The following is a 22,659-nucleotide window of genomic DNA, read 5'->3' on the forward strand; positions in this document are numbered from 1 at the left end:
CAGAGCCTTATATGGCTCTGGCGCCACCCAATCTAGCTGGTGGCTCTTGCATCTTACAAACACTGCGTGTGGTGGTTGCTATGAGACAAGCGTCAACAAAGTATCCTACAATCAAAAATCCTGAAATTAGAGCAGATTCCAGAGCGCTCCGCTCTAAAATCTTTGAAATAGAGGAGTCTCGGGCTACAATGTCGTCCAGCTTTTCTGCTAATCAGGTAGGTCTATAGATAGGCAATTGATTTCCCTAACGCAATTGATCAAACATCAATCAACGTGTGCAGCAAGAATATACTTTTTCACAGGCATGCTAGCCATAAGTAAAACGTTGTTTCTCCTTTTTTAGTATGATGGAGCCTACAAGGCGCAGAAATTGCAGAACTGGACTGTTCCAAAACACTTTAAAGAGGTAGGTTAACCTAACATTAAGAGATTTGCATAGAATAATACAATAGCATTGATGTGTGTGATAGATAGATTGATAGATACTTTATTGATCCCTAAGGGGAAATTCAAGGTCTCAGTAACTTAGCATACAGACATCACACAACATTCACTAACAGCATTAAAAGTATATCATATAAAAAAAAAAACACAACTAAGCAATAAGGACAGTAGAAGATAACGAATATACTAAAATACAAATTATACTAAATAACACTAAATAAAATCACATCTAAATACATCTAAATAAAATCTAAAACAGTATCCACATAGTGGGTGATTAAACATGAGGCGCTTGCAATGACTGAGGCAGGGACTGAGCCTGTGTGCATAGTAAGGTAAGGTGCACTGTGAGAGTGAGTGTCATGGTGATGGTGCAAATGAGTAAGTCCAACAGTGCAACAGTGCAAGAATAAAGTGTAGAAACCTGCATAAAATAAATATGGACATTTAAGAGAGTAGGCGAGGTTATATATATATATATATATATATATATATATATATATATATATATAATATTAAGTAAAGGTATAAGTGTGGCGGTAGTGGTAGTGGTACACAAAGGGGACGCAAAAGAAGCTCCAAAAGTAGACAAAATGTCCACATGTCCAAGTTATTCCCACCATTGATATTAGAAATGAAACATTTCATTTTAAAATTGTTGTGATTGTTAACATTTCAGAGACCCTCTGCAGCTGATGGACACACCACCTTTATAACCAACGACCATGGCCACCTACTTCCCGGAATGAAAGCTAAGGTTGACTGGACCCCCTAGGCTACTCAGACATTTATTTTTAATTTGTTACATAATGCAAATTGGCAATATAGCCTATATAACCAAAATCCTAACATCTGTTTGAAGTGCATGGTTTATGAGAGCATATTGCATCAATAAATAGTATTGCCTAAGTGATCATCATCCATTGCCATTGTTTCATGTTGATTTATTGTTTTCTTGTGAATGCCTTTAGAATGGAAGTGCCTGGACATCATTTGTGGGCACATGGGATTTGCCAAACCGTATCCCTCCGACCTACATTAACCCCACTGCACGTTCACAAAAGGGGCAGGAGCGTCTGAAGAACTGGAATAACCGCAAGGGCACCACCAAAAAGGCCTCAAGCCCACGGTTGGAAGCAGATGCCCAAAACACTGGCCGGGCCTCCAAAACCCAAGAGGAGGTAAAGTTTGCTCAGGACCCTTTATAGGCTTATGAATTCATATGCACAATGACATCCATTACAACAGGTGATGTGCATGGTGACCTTTTTGCAACACGACTCCTTGTGAAGAATGCACATCTATTGAAATGTCTGTGAAATTTGGTTTAGTGCTAGCCTGTATTTCTTTTTTTTCTGAAAACAAATGTTTTAGCTCACGACTGACCCACCAGTGAATCAGGAGCAATCGTTAGAGCCAGCACCAGAACACCGCGCCTCCCCCACTACTTGTGGCCTGCCGGACTCTGCAAGGACTCCAGAACCATACAGGCCCACCTCCCCGCAAAGCCCAGTGCCTTCCCAGAAGAGCGCAGCCAATAGCAGACCAGCTTCTCAGAATAGCCATTGCGATGATCAGCCAAATTTATCCAATGAGTGACCAGCAACTCAACAGAGTTCAGACTCACCTGAAGAGCTCAGGCGCACAGACTGAGCAGTGATATCACAGGCACACCCAGGATTCTTTATTTTTTTTCTCTTCTTTTTATTATCAAAATCTGCCTCTCTTGTATTTCTAATTCTACCAGGTCTGCTCAACCTCTTTTGAAACATAACTCATAGTAAAGAAAGTGATAAATGTTGACTGCTTATAAGTGAACTTAAGAATGGATATCAGACAATAGAGAATAAAACATTTTAAAATGCATGATACAAAACATATTTGTACACTGACAAATGTTTCCAAAGAAATTCCCATTATGTGGAAGGACACTGCACTGTACTGTGAACTTGATATAAAATTTCATTGGGGTTTATTAGGGGGCACATGGCTCCCAAACCAATTTCTAGGCTTTTGCCCGGAATTGCACTGCACCTACTTCAAAGGGGACTGTTCCCACTTATTTTGGCCTAAAATTAAATCCTTGACCTCTTTGGAAAGCTTAAACCCTATAATTGTGTGAAGTAGCCTACTGACACAGAGTTACAGAGGCTAGAATATTGTTTTAACTTTCTGCCGGGTTAAAAACGTCTCTGAACTGACCACTGAACTGACTTTATATCTTAGAAACACAACTGAGCCCAAGCACCAAGCCGTGTGAAAAAGCTCTGTGTCTTTATGACTCCAAATAGGACCTTTGGTTACCCAAAATGCATACTAAAAATAAATGGTTTACTGCATATATGAACCCTTTTGTTGTATACCATTTGGATTGTACGCCAGAGGTTCTGATATAGAATGACTACACAAAATATGGAATAATTACACAAAAGTATTCTATTTTTGCAATTACCGGCCGTCAATTGTCGGCCATATTGAACTGAGACATAGTAAGATACATTTGATAATGAAAGCCCATACATACTTTACATGAAAAAGGTTGTCATGTATCGATTCACAAGAATTGAATTGACACATTGAAATGGTGTACAATACTTTTAAGTTTTCATGGCCCTTTTCCAAACATTTCCAACTGAGCAATAATCACATGCACATAAACTCAAGCAGACACTGATTTGTGGAAGTGTTTTTTTGTACTGTGCCAACTAACTTCACTGAATGTCACATGTGTAGAACAAGTGTAGGGTAATATATCTCATGAAATCATTGTAGTTGCAACCTTAAGCAGGAAATGGTATACACAACCACAACACTGTCATCTGCATTGATGCTTCCTTTTAATATTATTTATTAGCAGCAGGGACATCAAAAGAAATGTCTTCCTGCTGCAAAAACAAAAAAAAAAATGGAAAAAGAAACTAAGTGTAGATCTCCCCTCACTTGATTAGGTATCCAATCTATGCACCCAAAAATAAGTTCTCAAATGGGAAGAGGGCAGTGTAAGAAGTTATTGATTGACTTTTTGAATTATGGTCACAATATGTCCAGGACAAATTAGATGAATACTATAAACAGATTTGTTACAGGAGTGTAACAAACAAATAAGAATTTTCACCTCAAACTTATGAAATCTTATGGACAATCAAAAGGAATCCAAAAGACTAGCCTGTTCACACTTACCCTAAACTAGAGAGGTGCGGTGTTAGCTTAGTGGCTAAGGAGCTGGGCTAGCATGCAGTAGCCAGATAAAGTTCAGTTTACATTTACATTTATTAATTTAGCAGACGCTGTTGTCTAAAGCAGTGTTTTTCAACCACTGTGCCGGGGCACACTAGTGTGCCGTGAGAGATCATCAGGTGTGCCGCAGAAAATTACCCAAATGTCACTCACTGGTCCAGAAAAGCATCAAAGAATTTATAACCACATGCTCTCATTGATTGTATGATTGCACTATTTGTGGTATGCAGGCATTGTACAACGGGGGCCCCATATCCAGTATTCACAGAATCACATATCCAGTTCATAACAACAATTAAATTAGATATAGTCACCTACAAATGAAACAGAGGGCGCTTGTTTTATTGAGGAGGTCTTGCATAGAAGCCATAATAAGGCCATATCTGTGTATTATTTGAAATTTTAGGCTATGGTATGTTTATTTTTTCTTCACACAGGATGTTAGTGTGCCGTGGGACATTTTAAGTGTCAAAAGTGTGCCGTGGCACAAAAAAGGTTGAAAAACACTGGTCTAAAGTGTCTTACATATGTCAGCTATATTACAAAGGATTACATTGTCCCCGGAGCAACTCAGGGTTAAATGCCTTGCTCAAGGGCACAATGGTGGAAGCTGGGAATTGAACCCACAACTTTCAGACTGCTGCATGATATCCCATCTCCTTAACCACTACACTACCACCGCCCCAACTGCCATTGAGCAAGGCACTTAACCCTGAGTTGCTCCAGGACAATGGCCCTTATGATATAATTGACATATGTAGGTCAGTATGGAAAAAGTGTCTGCTAAATAAATAAATGTAAATGTAATACTAAGGTAGCCTTAAAATCAACACAATCAATGATATCTTTTAAATACTTTTAATTTACAGCGTCTTATCAGTACATAGTTTAATTCAAGTCAAACAGATACCAAAGAAATATCTATGGTAACTATGCACAGTAAGGTAGTTCAAGTAATGTGTCATTTCCTAAAACCAAAACATCTGATATAAAACTAATTTAGTAAATATATATCATATATAGTATACTATGGAAATCTTGCCAGTATGTTGAACTGTCTTTTGTCTGACGCATGCCGGACAGCCCTCTGTACTATGTGTGTTAGTACTACGTTTCTGGAAGGAAGATATAGCTTAAAATCAAAAATGACACTATTGCATGAATTAATTGGTCTAATCATTTGAAATTGATAGAAGTACTGTTGACAAAATTAAAAACATTATCATGACTATTCTTGTCTTTTTACTACAAATTAATAATGTACTGAGTAAAAGTGTCATGTGATCAGGATGCCCATCCACAACTGCAGGTATCAATGCATGTTGATATTGTAGTTATAAGGAACTAGAGCTTACACTCTGATCATGCATGCTTTTGAAGTAACACAATATGCCCCTCTGTCCTACAGATATACTTACAGGATTCACAGACATGGAAACCTGAACTCTAGGTACACTGGCCAAACCAAGCTATTGTTGTCAACATAAAAGGTGAAAACCAAAACCAGAGTAAAACGTATACATTTAGGCAATGACACAGCTGTGCAGAGGAAGTTCTCTATGTGAGACAGCACTGAGCGTAACCCCACGGACACATTCATAAAAAAAAAAAAAAAAAAAAAACTGCATTCATCAAAACAATACTTTCATTACGATGTCTAAAATATGTTCTTAAGTCTTTTTATTTACTATTTTCAACTTTTTTCCTTTTTTGGTTTATTGATTTTTTTTCTCCCTCCATGGTATGATTGGATAGAACCATGTATCTTGGGCTACTGATTGTCTCTAAATTAAAAGTTCTAATCAAAAAGAGGCACCAAACACGGACTAAAGTGAAAATAGATATGTACTGTACTGCTATACAAATATAAACTCTGATCTTAAGAGGTATGGAAAGATAAACTAAGCATAAATAGCTCTGTAATGAGAACACAAACCAGTGTAAACTCATGATATAGAAATCTCTTCTACAGCTTAAACCAAAAAAAAAAAAAAAAAAAAAACTGCACAGTGATAAGAAACCTGTTCAGCAACAATATCTCTAACCCGGCCATGCACACTGATACAAAACAGCATGTCCGTTCTGCAAACCAACAAACATGTTCCTCTTGGAGAAGGAATCTGGGTTGAGAACACACAACCGATACACATCAGTAAGAGAAATGGTACTAGAGCGAGAAAAAGGCACAGAAAGACAAGCCCACACGGGTGGGCACAGAGCAGCAGCTGGCAGCAAACTGGCTGAATAAGCATACACACACACACACACACACACACACACATACACACACAAACTGGCACTGTGTCCAATCACACACATACCCACTTCACCCCCGGGAGAGATATTTACAACCACAGTGGCGAGAATGAAATATCTTGCCACCCGTCAGAGTAGAGTTTTTGTCCGAACAAGCTGCTGAACCAGTGCATCAAATTATCATGACAGTCTTCAAGGAACATTCAAGGGTGTTTTGAAAAGCTGATCGTGGTCCACTCTCTGTGAGAGTATATTCGTGGCGTGGCTATCTTATTATTGAGAATAACTGAGACAAAGCTCTGCTGTAAAGAAGGAATAAGGGGAAAAAAACAGCTGAATTCAGATCGACCTTTTATCTTTTATGACAGAATCCATACAGCACAGAGCCTGTAGCAGAGCCGTCAATCTCCAGTACTGAAATCAGCCCACTTCCTGCTTCGTCCCCGCCTTCTCTTCCCGAGCCGATGTCCCATTGGCTTTCGTCCGCTGGGCGGTGTCAGTTTTCACAGGTTTTGTGGGAGCCACCAGCTTGGCTTTTGTCTTAGATTTGTCTGGGTGGTGGACCGGAGGTGGGGTTTGCTTCCTCGGAGGCTGGCCGTTCTTGGAAGGGTGGGGGTCATCACCAATGTTGACTGACAGGTTGGTGTACAGCGGTTCCAACTCCTTGGACAGTAGCTGGTAGGTCAGGGAGTTCAGCCCATCGGAGCGCCAGTTTATCCTCGTACGCTTAAGCAGGTCAAACCTATCAAGAACCAAATAGATGGGTGCTCACTATTAGTAGAGAACTTTGAGCTTTATTAAACTAATACATCTATCAAACAAATCTACCATTTACTATTGCTATTTAAAGTACAGCTGTGACCTAACATCAACAGCTATTCCACAAAGATGTCTAACACTTTGATGATGGATGAGGATACTTTTGCAACTGAGACCCGAATTGCGTCCTTTTTGAGAAATATCCGGTGCTGTCTGCCTCTAAACACAGAACAACAGGTATGAAATGAGATTGAAAGATTTCAGACCAGCTCCTCACTAAAATCTCCTTATGTAATGCCTCTGAATGATCACTCGATGGACAACCACAGTCCACTAGTCCTTAATCTTCTCAGAGTTCACGCTAAGCCACAGCTACCCAGTAAACAAAAACAACGACTGTTGTGTGCATGTGGTATGGAAAAGTTATGAGGTATGTTTGAGCAAAAATGTACTTGTCAGGCCATGATATTTAAAGTTGCATGTTTGCATCCACTGCCCGCATAACACAAGACCGTGTTCACAAAACGTTCATTATATAGGGAACTCACCAAAACAAATCAGTTCCAATGGCTTTTCAGCTTTAAGTCCTTCAGCAAGGACAACACGCAAACTCTCACGAGTCAACCAGCGATACCTGGTGTATTTACTCTGCTGCTCTCGGGCTGTACGTATTTTGCACCCTGGCGCATGGCGTAAAACTCGTTACCCACCCGGCGCAAACTTTAATTCCTTATTTTGCACGTTTATTTTTTAAACAATGTGCCCAGGGGTGTGGCAATTAACAACTTAGGGAGTTGCTTAGCGCATTGTCTAAAAATCGCTATTGTACACCTGGCCAGAAGTCTATGGCGAGTTGTTCATATGTTATTTTAAGAGTGCATTGTCAACAGCCATATTGGCGGGTGAACGCACCATCCTTCTATCATTCATGAACGCACACCAGCGCACGTCCATGCAACTTGCACGATTACAATGGGAAACATAATTAGAATAAAGATATTACGAAATATCTCATGATGAGTAGTTATTCACCATCATTTGCAAATTGGTAATGACGGTTAAAAGTGATTAGGGGAGAGGCGAGAGACATGTATGGAGCACAGCTGAAGACACACTGTCACGAGATATAAGCAACTCCTCTGCAGGATAATTTTTTTTTTATTCAGTCATTGGAGCAATATTAGGGTAAGTGTTGCTTTTTCCAGCCTATGTTTTCGATGGTAACCCATTGCCAGTCAATAGTGAAAGTAACTGCATATAACTGTCTTGTCGTTGACTGACACCATGGTGAAGTTAGTTTCACTTTGCCAATGAGTTCAAATAATAGAGGAGTGCAAATGCGTGAAGGCTATGCTAGATTTTAGTAAAGCATGGTTTAGTGGAATGACTATTCCATACGGTCTCGCAAGCAGCCTCCTTCAAATGCGCCGTTGAATGTCAAAATACCGATGCATTTATTTGACATCGCGCTTTGCACCGTCACAGGGAATGACAGATGTCATTCTCATTGGTTTAAATGATGTTACGGCCCAAACACACCCATGACTGATTAAAAAAACTAGGAACACCTTGTTGCGCCATGCGCTCGACATTTGATAACGAAAACACTCCCATTGTGGACTAGACATCCTAAGCTTTTGACGAGTGACGATGCGCTTTAGACGGTCATGATAGGGCCCCTCGTTCTTCTCCATTATGACGGAGTCAGGTAAAATAATGAATAATGTAAAGGACCAAAGGCACATGCAATTTGAAAAATGTCCAGATGCAAATCTCATTCTCTTATTTGACTATGTAAAAAAAAAATCACACACAGATATTTTGCTATATTATAACAGTTAAGGAAGTGTCTGTGAACTTTGGGTGACTTGAAAGGCGTTTATGAATATAAAAAAATAAAAAAATCTTTTATTATCATTATTATTATGTGAACAGCCATGACATAACCAAAGACTGTCTCTTCACCCGATCCAGTGGACTGATTACCTGCGTGGGTTCTGCTCATTGCCCTGGTCCCCTTTATGCTTGATCATCTTATAATGGCCAATAGCCACCGGGGGGCGCACTATCTTCATCCCTGAGAGACGTATCCTGAGTCACATAAAACAGGAGCGTGATGAGACAAAAGGAGAATGCACAAAGGCAAAGGAGAATCAGAGTACTAGAGACAAGGCAGAATATGGACAAAGGAGTGAATGTTGGGGAGAGACCGAGAAGGAATGTAGCACACCTGACGGATCACAACTTGTGGACCTCTGAACCATCTACATCCACTGACTACTCCTTTGAGGGGATTGGGTTTGTGTCATTACATACAGTAGGATCTAACTACAACATGAAACTCAGGCAATGTAACCATTTGCATGCAAGGTGCTCTGTCTAGTCATGGGGGGCTGAGTATATAATAGCTATACAAAGTACTTGTCTGGCAACTGGCAATATAGGCTACAGACAGTTCTGTGTTTGTCTAGATTGACACAAGTGTCTTGGTTTCCAGGCCTGGCCAATAGTTCTGCCATATCTTCCAACACATCCAGGTCAGTTGGTTCCACATAGAGGAAAATCGTGACACAGTATAAACCGCAAAAGCCTGTTCAGCCCAGAGCACAGCTAAAAGTTTTAGTGGAAATAACACAACATAGTTAAAAAAAAAATACACGTATTCCTAAGGTTCAATATAGGGGATTTAAGACCTGACCTGCTGAAGAGTAGCCCACTTAAGTCAGTGCTCATGCATCAAACTGGCCTTGTAGTTTCTGGGACAGGCAACAGAGGCTCTGTACTCATTTCAGCTTTGAGTCGATGCCATGTTCGGAGAGCACACTACACAAACTTGGAAGAGAGGGAACCAGAGAGGGTGCAATACTAACCAACGACCTAAAAAGTCAAGCTATACAGTACAGCTACGGCTCTACCTGCGCATTGCAAGGCTTTGACTTTTCGTGTCTGATCCAGTGTTCGAGCCTGCTTCTGTTAGCAGCCTCCCACCTTAACTGATAATCCGTTGATTGGCAGCTATGTCCTAAATATACTGTAACCTTTAATACAATCCCACAAATGTATGACAAATCTAAAAAAGTCAAAGCCTTGCACACATACCAACCTACTATATTTTGTTTATACTTACTGAACCCTCCAACAGTTAAACTGGAGTGAGAGGACATGAAAGAAGGTTTACAATGAAAGTGACATGGCTGGAAGAGTCCGAAAGTGTAATGATGAACAAATGGAATAACAAAAAGAAAAGGCAGTAAAACATGATTGAGGTGCTGTGTCATCTGTGGCAGTCAGTGGTGCAGGGGTTATCAACCTGTGGGTCACCCTGGGCCCTCTTCTCAAAGGGATTTGACCATAATAATCATGCTATGTTTCCTTCCTTATTCAGGAGCGCTCATGGAAAGCCGAAGGTGGACACTAGTCAGGCTCAGCCAAACCTTTAGCTGCGCCGCTCAGTACAGTGAGAAGCTGTGAATGTGTGTCTAGCCACGGCAGGCTAGGTGACAACTGGTGGCACTACATTCAACTCTATGTCTCAAATCTAATGTTATCATACATGCATACTACATCCGCATGCATTAGACGTGTTAGACTTAATTGAACTTCATTTAATTAGGCCATGTGGGTGTCTCAGCTCACCTGGCTGCGATGTCATCATCCTCCCCTCCCCAGCCCCAATACTGGTTGGGAAAGCCGTTCATCTTGAGGTACTGGTTTGGAGTTACAGCAGAAACGCCGCCGAAATACTGTGGGTATGGCAGTCTGCAAGCAGGGCGGCAAAATAGCACGGTTACCGATGATACCGTCAGGAGCACATCATTCAATTTCATACTTCACACTTTCTATCACAGCTCACACTGAGGATGCACTCACTACAATTTCAGTTCACATTCATATAAATGATATATCGTAACACCTCCAATTATCACCCATTTCGTTCGAAAATTCTAAAACAATGTTGTTTTTTGATACAACATTGAACAAAATCTGGTTTGGTTCTTACCAGGGCTTTTACTGCCTGAAATGGTTAACCTGAGAATTCTCGCCGCAATTCAAAATTCAAATGGAGCTCCAAGCGGATTTGTACACGCAGCCTTACAACAACTTGTTTACAGCTCTTCGAGTCACGGTAAAATGTTTTTGGTACATAGCTAATTTAGATACACTTGTGGTATGGGTGCTTGCGTTTCTTTAGGAATCCGCCGTCTTGGTTTGTACAGAAATGAATAGTAAGTGACACATACAAGTAAAAGGATGGAAACACGGGACTGGTGGTACAGTAATAGGGGGCATTCCGATACAGTATATACATTTGGGGACTTTTTAGCCTTCAAAAAACAGAACAGTGAACAGTAGGACACTGTGTAATAAGTGAGAGAGAGATTACATTACATTACATTACATTTAGCAGACACTTCTTGACCAAAGTGACTTACAAATGTCAGCTATATTACAAGGGATCACATTGTCCCCGGAGCAACTTGGGGTTAAGTGCCTTGCTCAAGGGCACAACGGTGGAAGCCGGGAATTGAACCGACAACTTTTCAGGCTACTGCACGCTATGTTCAGAAAGCACTGATAGGCCTACACAAGCTGAAATAGTTTCAAAAAGTGTCCCGTTCACTTTTTTCTTCATGTTTAATTGGATGTGCTTATAGCTTAACTTACCCTACCATAACATAAGCTATTTCTGTTATTTGGATGCAATAAGTGAGACCAAAGTAAGCGTTCAAAATAAAACTTTAGGCTAATGTATTCTCCTGATAACGTGAGTGGAATGGATTTAATGTGGAAGCGAACATAAAAAGACGCAGAGTGGCTACATGATAAAGTGCACATACAGTGAAAAAGTTCCGCCTTTTAAAATCAGGTGTAGCCTAATCCGAATCGTAGTTAAAACCATCAATTAGACAACAGAATCAGTAGGGTACCAATTTTGTTCCATTGTACCAGGCCTACTGTATGTCAAAAGCAGGCTTGGATGAAGCTGGGAAGGATTAAACACGGTTTCCACACCGCGGTAATCAACAGTGATAATCATGATGTTTGAAATGAAAGCGGTAATTATTATCGTCAACATTTTTATTGCGGTTTACCATTATACCGGTAATCTTTACATCCCTACTCACCATACACACTTCTGTCATGTCAATTCTAGAGGCTAGAAAAGTCATGGTCTCTTAGTCTTACCTGTACCTAAACTTGTCCATGGCCACAGAGAGATGTGTTGGATACTGAGGGTGGCAGGTGTACGTGTTGTGGTCGTTTTCAGGGAGCAGGTCAACGTCATGGAGGAAGATGCAGCTCCAGTCTTCGTCCCGTAGTGCCTCTCGCACCCCGACATTCAGCAGCTTGGCACGGTTAAAAGTTGCGTTTCCAAGCTGCGGAAGAGAAGATGGAGAGGAGGGAGTTACACAAGTGACACGAGGAGAGATGCAGGAAGTGGAGCATGCCTTATCCTTTCTCCTGAGGCGCATGGCCTAGTATTCCCAAAAGGTGTTTTACACTTTAGTAAGATGTTTATGCCAGACCAAATGTCTAGCATAAAAGGGTTTAAGAAAGTAATTCTACCAATGACGTTACTCCTTTCTATTTGGTTGTCTTTCTATCTTCTGAATACTGAAATTGAAACACCGTGTACTATCTAAATGCAATGCAAGCAACAGATCAATTTGCTTTGTTTTGAATTAGAATGTTCCAACTGTTTATGAGCGAATCAGTACTGTGTAGTGCAAAGCAGCACGCAGTTTTGAGCAGAACTTTGTTAGACGTCCTGTTTGTATTTTGTTCATGTAATTCGCATTGAAATGGTATATTAAACACAAGGAACATGACGCAACAGAAGTGCCGATTCAAAGTTTTTAGTGTGGACAATGTGTTCAAAGCTTCACAATATTTGGATGCTCACTTGCTTTTAGGACACAGACAGTGTAAGGCTGTGTTTTAGAAAGATGAGAAATAAATTGTTTTTTTGTCAAGGTTGTATCAGGTTGAAATGGTTAAGGTTGCAATGTGAGACCTGGTGCACAATATAGATGCTGTAGTGGATCTGCTGGCGTTGCAGGAAAGGGTGGAGGTGGTAGAGGAGGGCTCGGAGGTGAGCCTGCCGGTTTCGGTAGGGCACTACAATAGCCGTATGGTGCCTTGGCTCACAGTCTGGGGGAGTGTAGTGACCCCCTGGAGTCACCAGGGGGTTCTTCTCCTTGATCTCGTCCAGTGAGGGAGGGGACGATAGGCGCACCAACACAGGACCCACTGCAGAAGGAAGTGGGAGAACATCTGAGCATTTTAAACTTTATCATCTGCAGCAATCTTATTCGCCTCGGGGTGGGGGGGTCTATAGAAACTATGGATGAAAGCCAAGAAGCTTATCCTGGAATCTTGGCCTCAGGAAGCGATTGTCATTGCTGAAGGTTGGTGAAGAAGTGGTGGGTGCATTTGTTGTGATACAAATAAAAATGGGGTTTACTATAAAACCCTTCCCTTCATATAATGTATATAATGGCTGATATATTTCACTTGCTTGTACTCATATTAATTTGGACTGCCATCATTTCTAAAATTAAAACAAGTTTGAGCCACAACAGCAACTTTTAAACTGATTACATTCTAGGGTTCTTCTTTAATCTATAATATGCTTTTTACTTTATTATTTACTGAGGCACTTGACAGGCCACTGAAACCCTAAATCCAGCCTGTCAAGGCACACATCCTACCCAAACTTGTCCATTTGGTTGTTGTCTCACTCAACACTAATGTCCTTATGGGGTCTGCTTTGTTGTAGAGGAGGATATCTGTAACACAAGCTGCTGACCCAACAGTGGCGAGGGCACCTGGCAGTCCTTCAGCTGTGGCGTTGGCCCTGTTGGTGCTGCTGGTCCTGTGTGATGGGGTGCGAGCGCCCCCAGGTGGCTGAGGTTGGTATAGACGTCGTGGGGCCGCGAGTAGTCAAACTCGGGCTCGGTGGAGTGGACGAGCACTGACACCAGGCCCCGGAAGCCTCCTAGGGAGAAGTAGAGGACGAACGCAAACTGGAACCCCACCAGCATAGCCAAGGTACATGGGGAGTCCAGCGCTCGACCACAGCACAGCATCGTTGGAGTGAGAGAACAAGAGAGAGAGAGAGAGAGAGAGACAGACAGAGAGAAAGGGGTCAGGGGGAAAAAATACAGGGAAAGACAGATGAAAGAGAGAGAAAGAGGGGGGTGTTTCAAGAGAAAAGATGAAGTTAAACAGAGACAGCTTTGAGAAACTCGGAGCCACTGGAAGGGTAGACAGAGGAGAGAGGGGCAGTTTGACAGGGATTACAAACTGAAAGAGAGAGGGTGGGAGGTGGAGGGAGAGGGTGGGAGGCGGAGGTCGAGAAGGACAACTGCGGCTCTGAGGGCCGGGCAGTGAGCATCTATAGTGTGAGACAGAGAGAGCTCAGGAGCAGGCCCCTCCACACACCCATACCCTCAGCACAGAGGCAATCGCTGGAAAGAAGACAGAGAACAAGACATAAATACAGTACGTGCCAATCTGTGTCGCTTTGGATAAAAGCGTTTGATAAATACCAGTCAACTTTAACTTTTCAATACATGACATAGGCACAAAGGCCTACATGGAACCTCTGCTGTAGAGACAGTGTTTTAAAATATAAAATGAAGTCAACAATACAGCCTTTTGCCATGTGAGTATGGTTGTTCACCTGTGCTTTGGTGTGGTCAGAAACATCCACGCAGCAGTAAATGCCCATTGTGCTCCTTTCCCCAACACGACACATTAGCAGACATCCTAGGAAATGAATAAGCCAAGTCTCAAGCTCTCCTCCAAAGGCAGGTTGACACCACAGGCCACAGGTATGACATTGTCTAGACTTCTAAAATGAAATGAATGTGTGTGTGTGTGTGTGTGTGTGTGAAACTGGTCCCCATCGAATTGCTTAATTCTCTGAACTAATTAAAGTTGTTTGACTGACATTCACATTGAATCATCCAATGGCATTATCTTGGCAGGTGAAATAGAAAGGCTATTTGGGATTAGATGCAGCAATTTCTCATCTGTAGAGTATGCAGCTTCCTGTTGTCTTCCTCATTTAATGCACTACCCTTTCAAAGTTCTCCAAATAACAAATGACCTTGGAAGTCTGTGGGGCGCACTATGTGATTCTGCACTGTGGGATGTGGATAGAGGCCAAGTGCTGGGAATGACATTGTACAATTGGTCCTATCAGCATTTCACTGACACATTTATCACCCCACGTGAGTTGGCAAAGGATGGTTTGTGTGTAAAGCAAACTTTAACAGTTAGTGAAGGATAGGCTATAGGAAGTGTCAAGTTAGAGGAAAGTAAACATTTTCATGACGTTGATCTTTAACTTAACATTAACATAACATTTGCCTAACATTATTACTAGCCTACTACTACTATTATTATTATTATTAGGTTATCAGACAAAGCGATTCGGCCTAGGCTAATAAATAAACACTGTAAATATGAAATATTGTATCTACGCGAATGATTTATCTGCCATCGCCCTAGCTATGGCTAGTCCAGATGAAGTGAATGAGGTTTTTATCATCCACGTCAAGATGATGCGACTCACCCGTATCCCTTCGATGGTCCGAATCAAGTCCCAGGCTTCGGAATAAAATATGAAGGCCGCTTTCCCTAATATACATTCGACCGATTTCTGTAATTAAGATTTATCCGTTAACATTCCTGAATGTCACGGTGGCGACCGACCGGGCTCTACAGCGAACGCACGAAAAACCGAGGAAAAGTCATCGTCTTCACCAGCAGGTGCTTCTCAGAAGCCATTACCACCAAATGCTACATCGGTCTGCTAAACCGCTGTTGTGGTCGCCGCTTGCAGACATGCAGAGGGGCAAATGCAGATGACGCGTCCAGAGGGGCACCCTTTAATGGACGAGTTGACAATAGATTGACAGAAAGTGAAGCCAAGCGCACACTTTGTGTCAGAATACATTTTAATCTTCACGGTTTCAGACGATTTATTTTTTAAATTCTACACCTATGTTTGTTTAATATTTGCATTCAACGTCAATCCAAAAATGTTCAGCTCTAGCTACTTGATGTGAGGATGCTGCTCGTGTTCTCCTTAAAACGGAGTGCTATGAGACAGACATTCGCCGACGCTTAAGCCCCTCCTCCACTCATCCATGTTTGAGAGAAGTCACTTTGCAGCATCATTAGGCTATTCCAATGTTGTGCACAGATGTCTGTTATGTTAGGGATGCTCTGAGCTGGAGATAATGGCTATGTGACTGTAAGAGGTTTAGCTTTGATGTTCATGCTATGCAGGAAGCAACAGCGTAAAAAACAGGCCTGTCTTAATCTTAAGTGTACCATTGACTATAGCCTAGAATATCTCTCCAAAAAAGATGTCACAAATGGCAAGGCTTATGTCTGTTCCTCCATTAGGCCTATCTTTAACCATGTACTGTAGGGCCTACTTAACTTATACAGTGACATTGTTGCTGTTGAGTGGACTTCCATCACCATACCCACAAATGGTGTGGCGGGAGGAGATGATTTCTGTGGTATTTACCATCATTTACTGAAGCTATAAGTCATATCATACACAAAAGCCTTTTTCCAGATGCAGATTTAAGGATTTCAAATGCAAATGCCAATATTTAGGCCTAGATTTTCAAGTGAGCTGCCTCTGACCTCATTCACCTGTTTAGTTGAGCTATGAAACTTTCATAGGCATCACCATCTGAACCAATCTAGCCTATGCAACACCTTTTTTGGTGGAAAGGGAAACACATCAATGGTTATCATCATCATCATCAATCATTTTATGGTAGGCCTACATCATCAGCATTATCAAGAATTGCAGAATTAAATGAAATATTATCAAGAATGGCAGGATCAAGTAATGTTACAGACTTGTTTGTTTAGACCGTCTACATAAACAAACACATCTGTAACATTACTTGATGTCTACAGTAGACCTACTCTTTGCTCATGACAAGCAAAGTTTAGCTTTATGTGGCCGACTTTCTGAATGTCCATGGATACAGGAAGTGCCTTTCAGGCAAACGTACAGTTTTTCTCGATTGCTTTGACCTGCTTAAAGAATCCACTTGTTCTTCATGACCAACTTCTTTGCACAACAGAAGTCATCTCTTGCGAATGTGTTCACACGTTTTCATTGGGTTCACACATTTCTCACACCCTTTTGCAGTTAGATGTCATTCAAAGACCCCAAACTCTATTGGTTTCCCCGTGCTAAACAAAAGGAAAACATCTTTTCACAGATGGTAGAGATTCCTTGCACATGTCTGAATCTCTGATACACTTGTGTAAAAGTCCTTTGCACAATTCTTTAATCAGCAATCATTCATTATCCATAAGAGATGCTATGTCTTTTCTGTGTTGCTATTTGCAAGTATGGATAAGGCACATTTAGAGAAAGTACTGTATTGCCTATTTGGTGAAGAAAACAGTACAAAAGGTGTTTACTGTCTATTTCGATGAAAAATTGACACGTTGTAGTTCAATGAAATTTGTCTTGCAGTTAGTTAAAAGTGCATGTCTTTTGTGAACTGAGGCAAAGCTAGAGGTGTTCCTGCTGAGGGAGCTGGCTAACAGCAAAAACTGTAATGGAAAAAATGAAAATCTTATGTAGTTTTTTGTATTAATATGTGTGGATTGTTTTTAACAACACCCATCCCAAAAGCTTAATAACATTTTCTGAAAACGGAAAATAAGTATTTTATAGTGTCTATTAGAACCAGATTTGATGTTTTATTGGCTGAGTACAAATAGGATAGCAGTCTTTCTGAGGAACCATTTCCTATGAACCCTTCACTTGATTACAGTTTTTCTTGATCACTTTGATGCTTGTGTCAACTCTGACATCCTGTTTTCAAAACATGTCTGAACAAAAGCACTCTGGCCAAAATGACACATTTTGCTTGCAAAAGGCTATTACTCTCTGAAAACATACAGCAAAAAAATTAAAATCATTTAAAACATGCAGCAAAAGGAAAATTTGCCTTCAAACAACACATCACTGTGTGATTTCAATCAACCATTTTACACTGGACAACAAAATGCAACGTTCTTAAAATGAGGAGTTTCAGCCTTATTTTTGCTATGTCTGTGTCATTTCTTTCTCATTTATCTGGTATCAGAAAAACTGTGAAAATAAATGTACAGTATTGAATAAAAATGAATTATTCATTCCTCCCAAGATGTAACTGCCTGTCATTGACATGTAAGACCTACTAAGCACCCAGACAAGAGACATTTCATTGAACTACAACTTGTCATTTATATTTAAATAGATCTACAGTAAACACCTTTGTACTGTTTTCTTCACCAAATAGGCAATACAGTATTTCTCTAAATGTGACTTAGATCCATACTTGCAAATAGCAACACAGAACAGACATGGTATCTCCTATGGATAATGAATGATTGCTGATTGAAGTTTCACACAGGTGTATCAGAGATTTAGACTTGTATCCAAGGAATCTCTACCACCTGTGAAAAGATGTTTTCCTTTTGTTTAGCGAGGGGAAACCAATAGAGTTTGGGGTCATGACATATGCTTAAAGGAACCATATGTAAGAAATGTATTTTAATTAATCATAAAATGGCCCTGATATGTCACTAGACATTAAGAAATCATGTTCATTTCAAATACTTATATCACTGACAACAGTAGTCCGGCCAGGATATTTGTCATTTAAAAAGTGAAGTTGCAACCCTCAACTGATGTTGATGTTGTGTTTTGTCATGTCATGTTGTGTTTTGGCCTGATGCGCCACCCTCCTCCTCCACCTATCTACTAATCACAAAGTCAGTAGTGTTTTGGCATCTGGGTTGGCAACCTCGAGTCAGGGGGAGGGGGAGGGGATACATCCCTCTACAGTAATTTGAAAGTGATTGTACCAGTTTTGGCCACAATCTTACATATGGTTCCTTTAAATGTATGAACCCATGAAAACGTGTGAACACGTTCGCAAGAGATGACTTCTGCTGTACAAAGAAGGTGTTCATGAAGACCAAATGGTTCCCAGTTTCTTTAAGCAGGTCAATGCAATCAAGAATAACTGTAAAAGGTTCAACACAGTCATGGTTCTTTATGGAACCATTTAAGAAGCTTTATATTTCAGTGTGATAAGGCTGTGTTTATCCTGTGATGTGGTGGAAGCAGGACTGGAGGCTGTCGGTTCTGTGATGCTGTGATGGAACTTGCAGAGTCAAAATGTTTAATTGTGAACACATTTTATTTGTCACAGCTTCTAGACCAAGATCGTATCTCACCTCTGCTCCTGAAGTGAAGCTGAAAAGGGTTTTATTATTCTCACATGCAGCACTTTAGCAGAATTACAGAAAAGGCATAATCAAAGGCACTATCGTCCCAAAGTCAAGAAAGTCACATTTCCTGAAAATCCAACTTTTGTACATTATTGAGTATATTTTTTTTCTGTTTGGTTTCGAGTGACATTGTGCAAAATGATCCATCCTTCCATCATGGCCATCCTAACCTTGAGACCAACCCAGTGGTCCCCTTGTGAAGGCATGGAGTGGTGCTGAGTTTGAACACAGAGGTTCAGACACATTGCATTGAGATAAGGCAGAACAAGCAATTAAAAAAAAAAAGGCAGCCAGGGCTGAAAGGTAACCGGCTTCCAATAAAGAAAACCGCCCAAAGCCAGTATGTTGAAGGAAAGTTACTTTGAAAAGCATCCGCTAAAAAAGACAAACAACATTAAGTGACAAAAAAGAGCACCTTAGGAGACATCTATTTTCAGGCATTCAAGTCTAGCTCACCTGGCCAGAACTACACCACACAATAATTATAATTAAAACATCTATAATAATAATAATAATAATAATAATTACAATAATTACCATAAAAATTGCAACCATAATACAATAACATGTGAAATAAAATAAACATTATGCACGATACTGGCTGAGAATTTTAAAAATTAAACTCTACTTGTATATGACAATGACTAAGTATCCAGTTGATTTTTGTTCTTTTTCTAACTCTGAAAATGATCTCATGAAACTTAAATGGTAAAATTATGTTTCGAAAAGAATTCACAGCCTGGACACATTCTCGTTTGAGAGTGACAAAACCTTAATGTTTAAAATCCATCTGTTTATTTTTTTTTGTCTCTGGTCATATTTGTCTTCTCACCATCACTGGGGACCTTCTATGTTTCTGTCCCTATTCCACTCCACTACTTTCTCCTCATCCTCATCCTCCCTACCTGTCCCTTGTGTTCTTCCACCCTTGACTTCCTCCTCTTTACCACCCACTCCTCTCCCTCATCTCTGCACCTCTGATGTATCCTGAAATGTTTATTTCTTGTAGTTGCCAAACTGTATGGCCAGGCGGTCGAAAACACAGCGGAAAGTGGCAGGCTGAACCTCCCAATAGTTGACGGGGTTGCCATAGAGACTGATGCCATTGTAGAAGGTCCTCTTGGTGGCATAATGTCGGGGGCAGAAGTCATTCACATCCACAGCGCTAATGGTGTTTTCATGGAGGTAGACAATCTAAAAATATGTGGGAGAGAGACACAGAGAGAGAGAGAGAGAGAGAGTGAGAGAGAAATAGAGAGAGAGAGAGAAAATAGTATGAGAGAGACAGTGACTATGAGAGAAACTAGGCTGAAAATAAGCTATTTCTCTCTCTCTCAATACAATGACATGATGGCCATGTAATTTTACCCAAGGCCTTTCAATTTAACACCCCACTTCACTTTTCTTCTAAGCACAAGCCATTATGGCAGGCTGTATATCCAGCCTCTCTCTGCTTACCTGCAGGTACTTCATGTCCGGCAGGCCCTTGGGCACCCGAGTGAGGAGATTGTTGCTCAAGTGCAGCTCCCTGAGCCTGGGCAAGTAGGACAGACTGCCATTCTCAATCTGGCGGATCTTGTTGTGGCCCAGGCCCAATCTGGCAACCACAAAAAAAAAAAAAAAACAATGAAAAAGGGAGAGAAACAGAGAGAGACAGAGAGGACCAGGCACAGATTAGGGTCACGTACCCACGGCGACGGAGAAACACAATGGACTAGATCCACAGCGAGGGGCCGCATTGTCTGAGGCGGCCCACTAGAGCCTGCAGATCAGCAGAGGTGGAATCCTAGCCTTTCATTGGCGTGGCCTGAATGGCCACAGCACAATGCAGGCCGGGCTGAAAGCAGGCCCTGAGTCATGGCCTTGACACTGGATTCATACATGATGCAACATCATAATTTAGTCAAGTTCCATTCTGGTCATTCATATTTATATACACTGAATGAATGTATTTTTTCTAAATTCTTTCATTTCAAATGGTTTACCTCTACTGGGTCAAGTGTGTTGGATTGTTTATGGTTAGCAATATGCAATAATCATTTACTGAAAAGAGATAATTATTTAGTGAATATAGTATACACTAAAATTAAGATTTAATATTGGTTGAAATTAGGTTACTGTTCCAACAGATCATTCATTGATCCAAGTCACAAACATTCATTTGTGAAAATTAATCAGCCGTTGTTGACGGAAACACTTGCGTGAATTGAAACTCAATAAGCTATAAATCCACTGTGCAAGATAGATACTATTTTTATCCATAGCCTGGAAAACACCTAAGGCACTCTCTTTAGCCATCAGTCTCTCATGACAATATCACCAGTAGATGGCACTGTTGCTACACTGAAATCCATGCATGCAGTCCAACAGACAGCGCCTGTGTCTGTTTTATGAAGGTGACTCTGTGCATCTGTCTGTCTGGTCTCACCTAAACAGGTTCTTGTAACGGCTCAGGTCCTCCAGTTCGATGGCCTGGATCTGATTATGGTCAAGATGAAGCTCATGAAGGCTGTCAGGGAGGTCTGATGAACACAGACAGACAGGAACATTTATTCAAAAAGGACTCACAAACATACTTAGATTTGGACATTACAGGAAATCTTGAAGCCATGACAGTGCCACACTATATATGTTATGCACCTCCTCTACTGTAAAAAGAAAAAGTCATGTCATGTTATTTTATCTTCTAATTCTAGAGTTAAATGTATCTCTCCAGACTGACTTGGTTACCTTTGGGAATTCCAGTGAGCTTGGCATCAGAGATGCGCAGATAGTTCAGTTTCAGTCCCTTGAACGCTCCTGGCTCAAATCCACTGTTCTGGATAGGGTTTTCACCCATTTCTATTAAAGACACAAAGACAGAGAGAGACAGACAAACCGTTGTCATTCTCCCACACACAGTGCTATTTTCACACTATCATCATCTGTCTTGACCAGTCAAACCAGTGCTTTTAAGTTTAGAAACAAACAAAGCTGGCAGTTTCATGATACAGTATTGCAGGATTGGAAGAGTATTCATAATTGTGATCCTGGGTTTCTGTGGTGGTGGCCTAGTGTAGGTGTTCTGTGCTTTTTTCAGTCCCTCAGTCGGCTTATGGACTTTACCGAAATTTAGAATGAGACAACACTCCCCGTAGCCCAGACAAGTAGGCTGGCTGGCAGCACAGATGACTAAACAAAGTAAAAAAAACAAAGTGTAGGCACCCCTGTCAAGTCAGTCTAAGGCTGTGTTTACTAACTGAGTTGTCCCATTGACATGAGGCCGATCGATGTGACCATTTGAGGACAGCTGGTGACAAGCTACTGGACAAAGAGAGCTGATGAAATTTATGAAGAAAATAGAATGAAGAAAACGTTGGCTTTCTTGCTAAGCACCAAACCTTGATGATTTGACAAGACCACACGATCATTTCACCTCTTGAGTCTTACAGTAAGACGCAACACAAAGCTTCTTTGAGGCATTGGACTGGCCCAGATATTTGAAGCTCAGTTACCAACGTGATCAATTTTCAACCACATTTCAACCACGGTCGCCATAATTGTCCCCTGTCAAGAGCTGCAATGTATTTTAGCCCGATAATGCTTTTCTCTGTAATAGTGTGGCACTTTATGTAACTTAATTTATAA

General features: G+C 40.9%; 3 protein-coding genes across 3 annotated transcripts in view; 1 reads left to right on the forward strand and 2 right to left on the reverse strand.

Moving 5' to 3' along the window:
- The first annotated feature begins 94 nt into the window (after positions 1 to 94).
- cfap126 (cilia and flagella associated protein 126) lies at positions 95 to 2,310 on the forward strand. The gene is made up of 5 exons (XM_076276507.1): positions 95 to 215; positions 344 to 406; positions 1,124 to 1,201; positions 1,416 to 1,625; positions 1,819 to 2,310. Exons 1-5 carry the CDS (start codon positions 189 to 191, stop codon positions 2,041 to 2,043), a joined length of 603 nt encoding a protein of 200 aa, XP_076132622.1. The 5' UTR covers positions 95 to 188; the 3' UTR covers positions 2,044 to 2,310.
- A 2,244-nt stretch (positions 2,311 to 4,554) lies between these two features.
- Positions 4,555 to 15,555, reverse strand: b4galt3 (UDP-Gal:betaGlcNAc beta 1,4- galactosyltransferase, polypeptide 3). Its single transcript, XM_076276813.1, has 8 exons — positions 15,281 to 15,555; positions 14,384 to 14,469; positions 13,508 to 14,168; positions 12,713 to 12,948; positions 11,884 to 12,074; positions 10,333 to 10,455; positions 8,683 to 8,787; positions 4,555 to 6,679 (listed from the first exon to the last, which is right to left on the reverse strand). The coding sequence occupies exons 3-8, from the start codon at positions 13,785 to 13,787 to the stop codon at positions 6,358 to 6,360; spliced, it is 1,257 nt and encodes a 418-aa protein (XP_076132928.1). The 5' UTR covers positions 13,788 to 14,168; positions 14,384 to 14,469; positions 15,281 to 15,555; the 3' UTR covers positions 4,555 to 6,357.
- Positions 15,556 to 18,922: 3,367 nt separating this feature from the next.
- Positions 18,923 to 22,659, reverse strand: part of bgnb (biglycan b) — a 19,882-nt gene continuing 16,145 nt past the window's right edge. The window contains exons 5-8 of the mRNA XM_076276657.1: positions 21,763 to 21,873; positions 21,461 to 21,554; positions 20,491 to 20,629; positions 18,923 to 20,226 (exon numbers count right to left, since the gene is read on the reverse strand). Of these exons, the coding sequence (XP_076132772.1) occupies positions 20,029 to 20,226; positions 20,491 to 20,629; positions 21,461 to 21,554; positions 21,763 to 21,873 (542 nt within the window). The 3' untranslated portion in view covers positions 18,923 to 20,028. The remainder of the gene's footprint in view (positions 20,227 to 20,490; positions 20,630 to 21,460; positions 21,555 to 21,762; positions 21,874 to 22,659) is intronic.

Source organism: Alosa pseudoharengus, unplaced genomic scaffold (genome assembly GCF_046254945.1).
Source record: "Alosa pseudoharengus isolate Yale_2024_CS ecotype anadromous, Long Island Sound unplaced genomic scaffold, YU_APseudo_1.1 YU_APseudo_1.1_scf_9, whole genome shotgun sequence".
Classification (NCBI taxonomy): Eukaryota; Metazoa; Chordata; class Actinopteri; order Clupeiformes; family Clupeidae; genus Alosa; species Alosa pseudoharengus.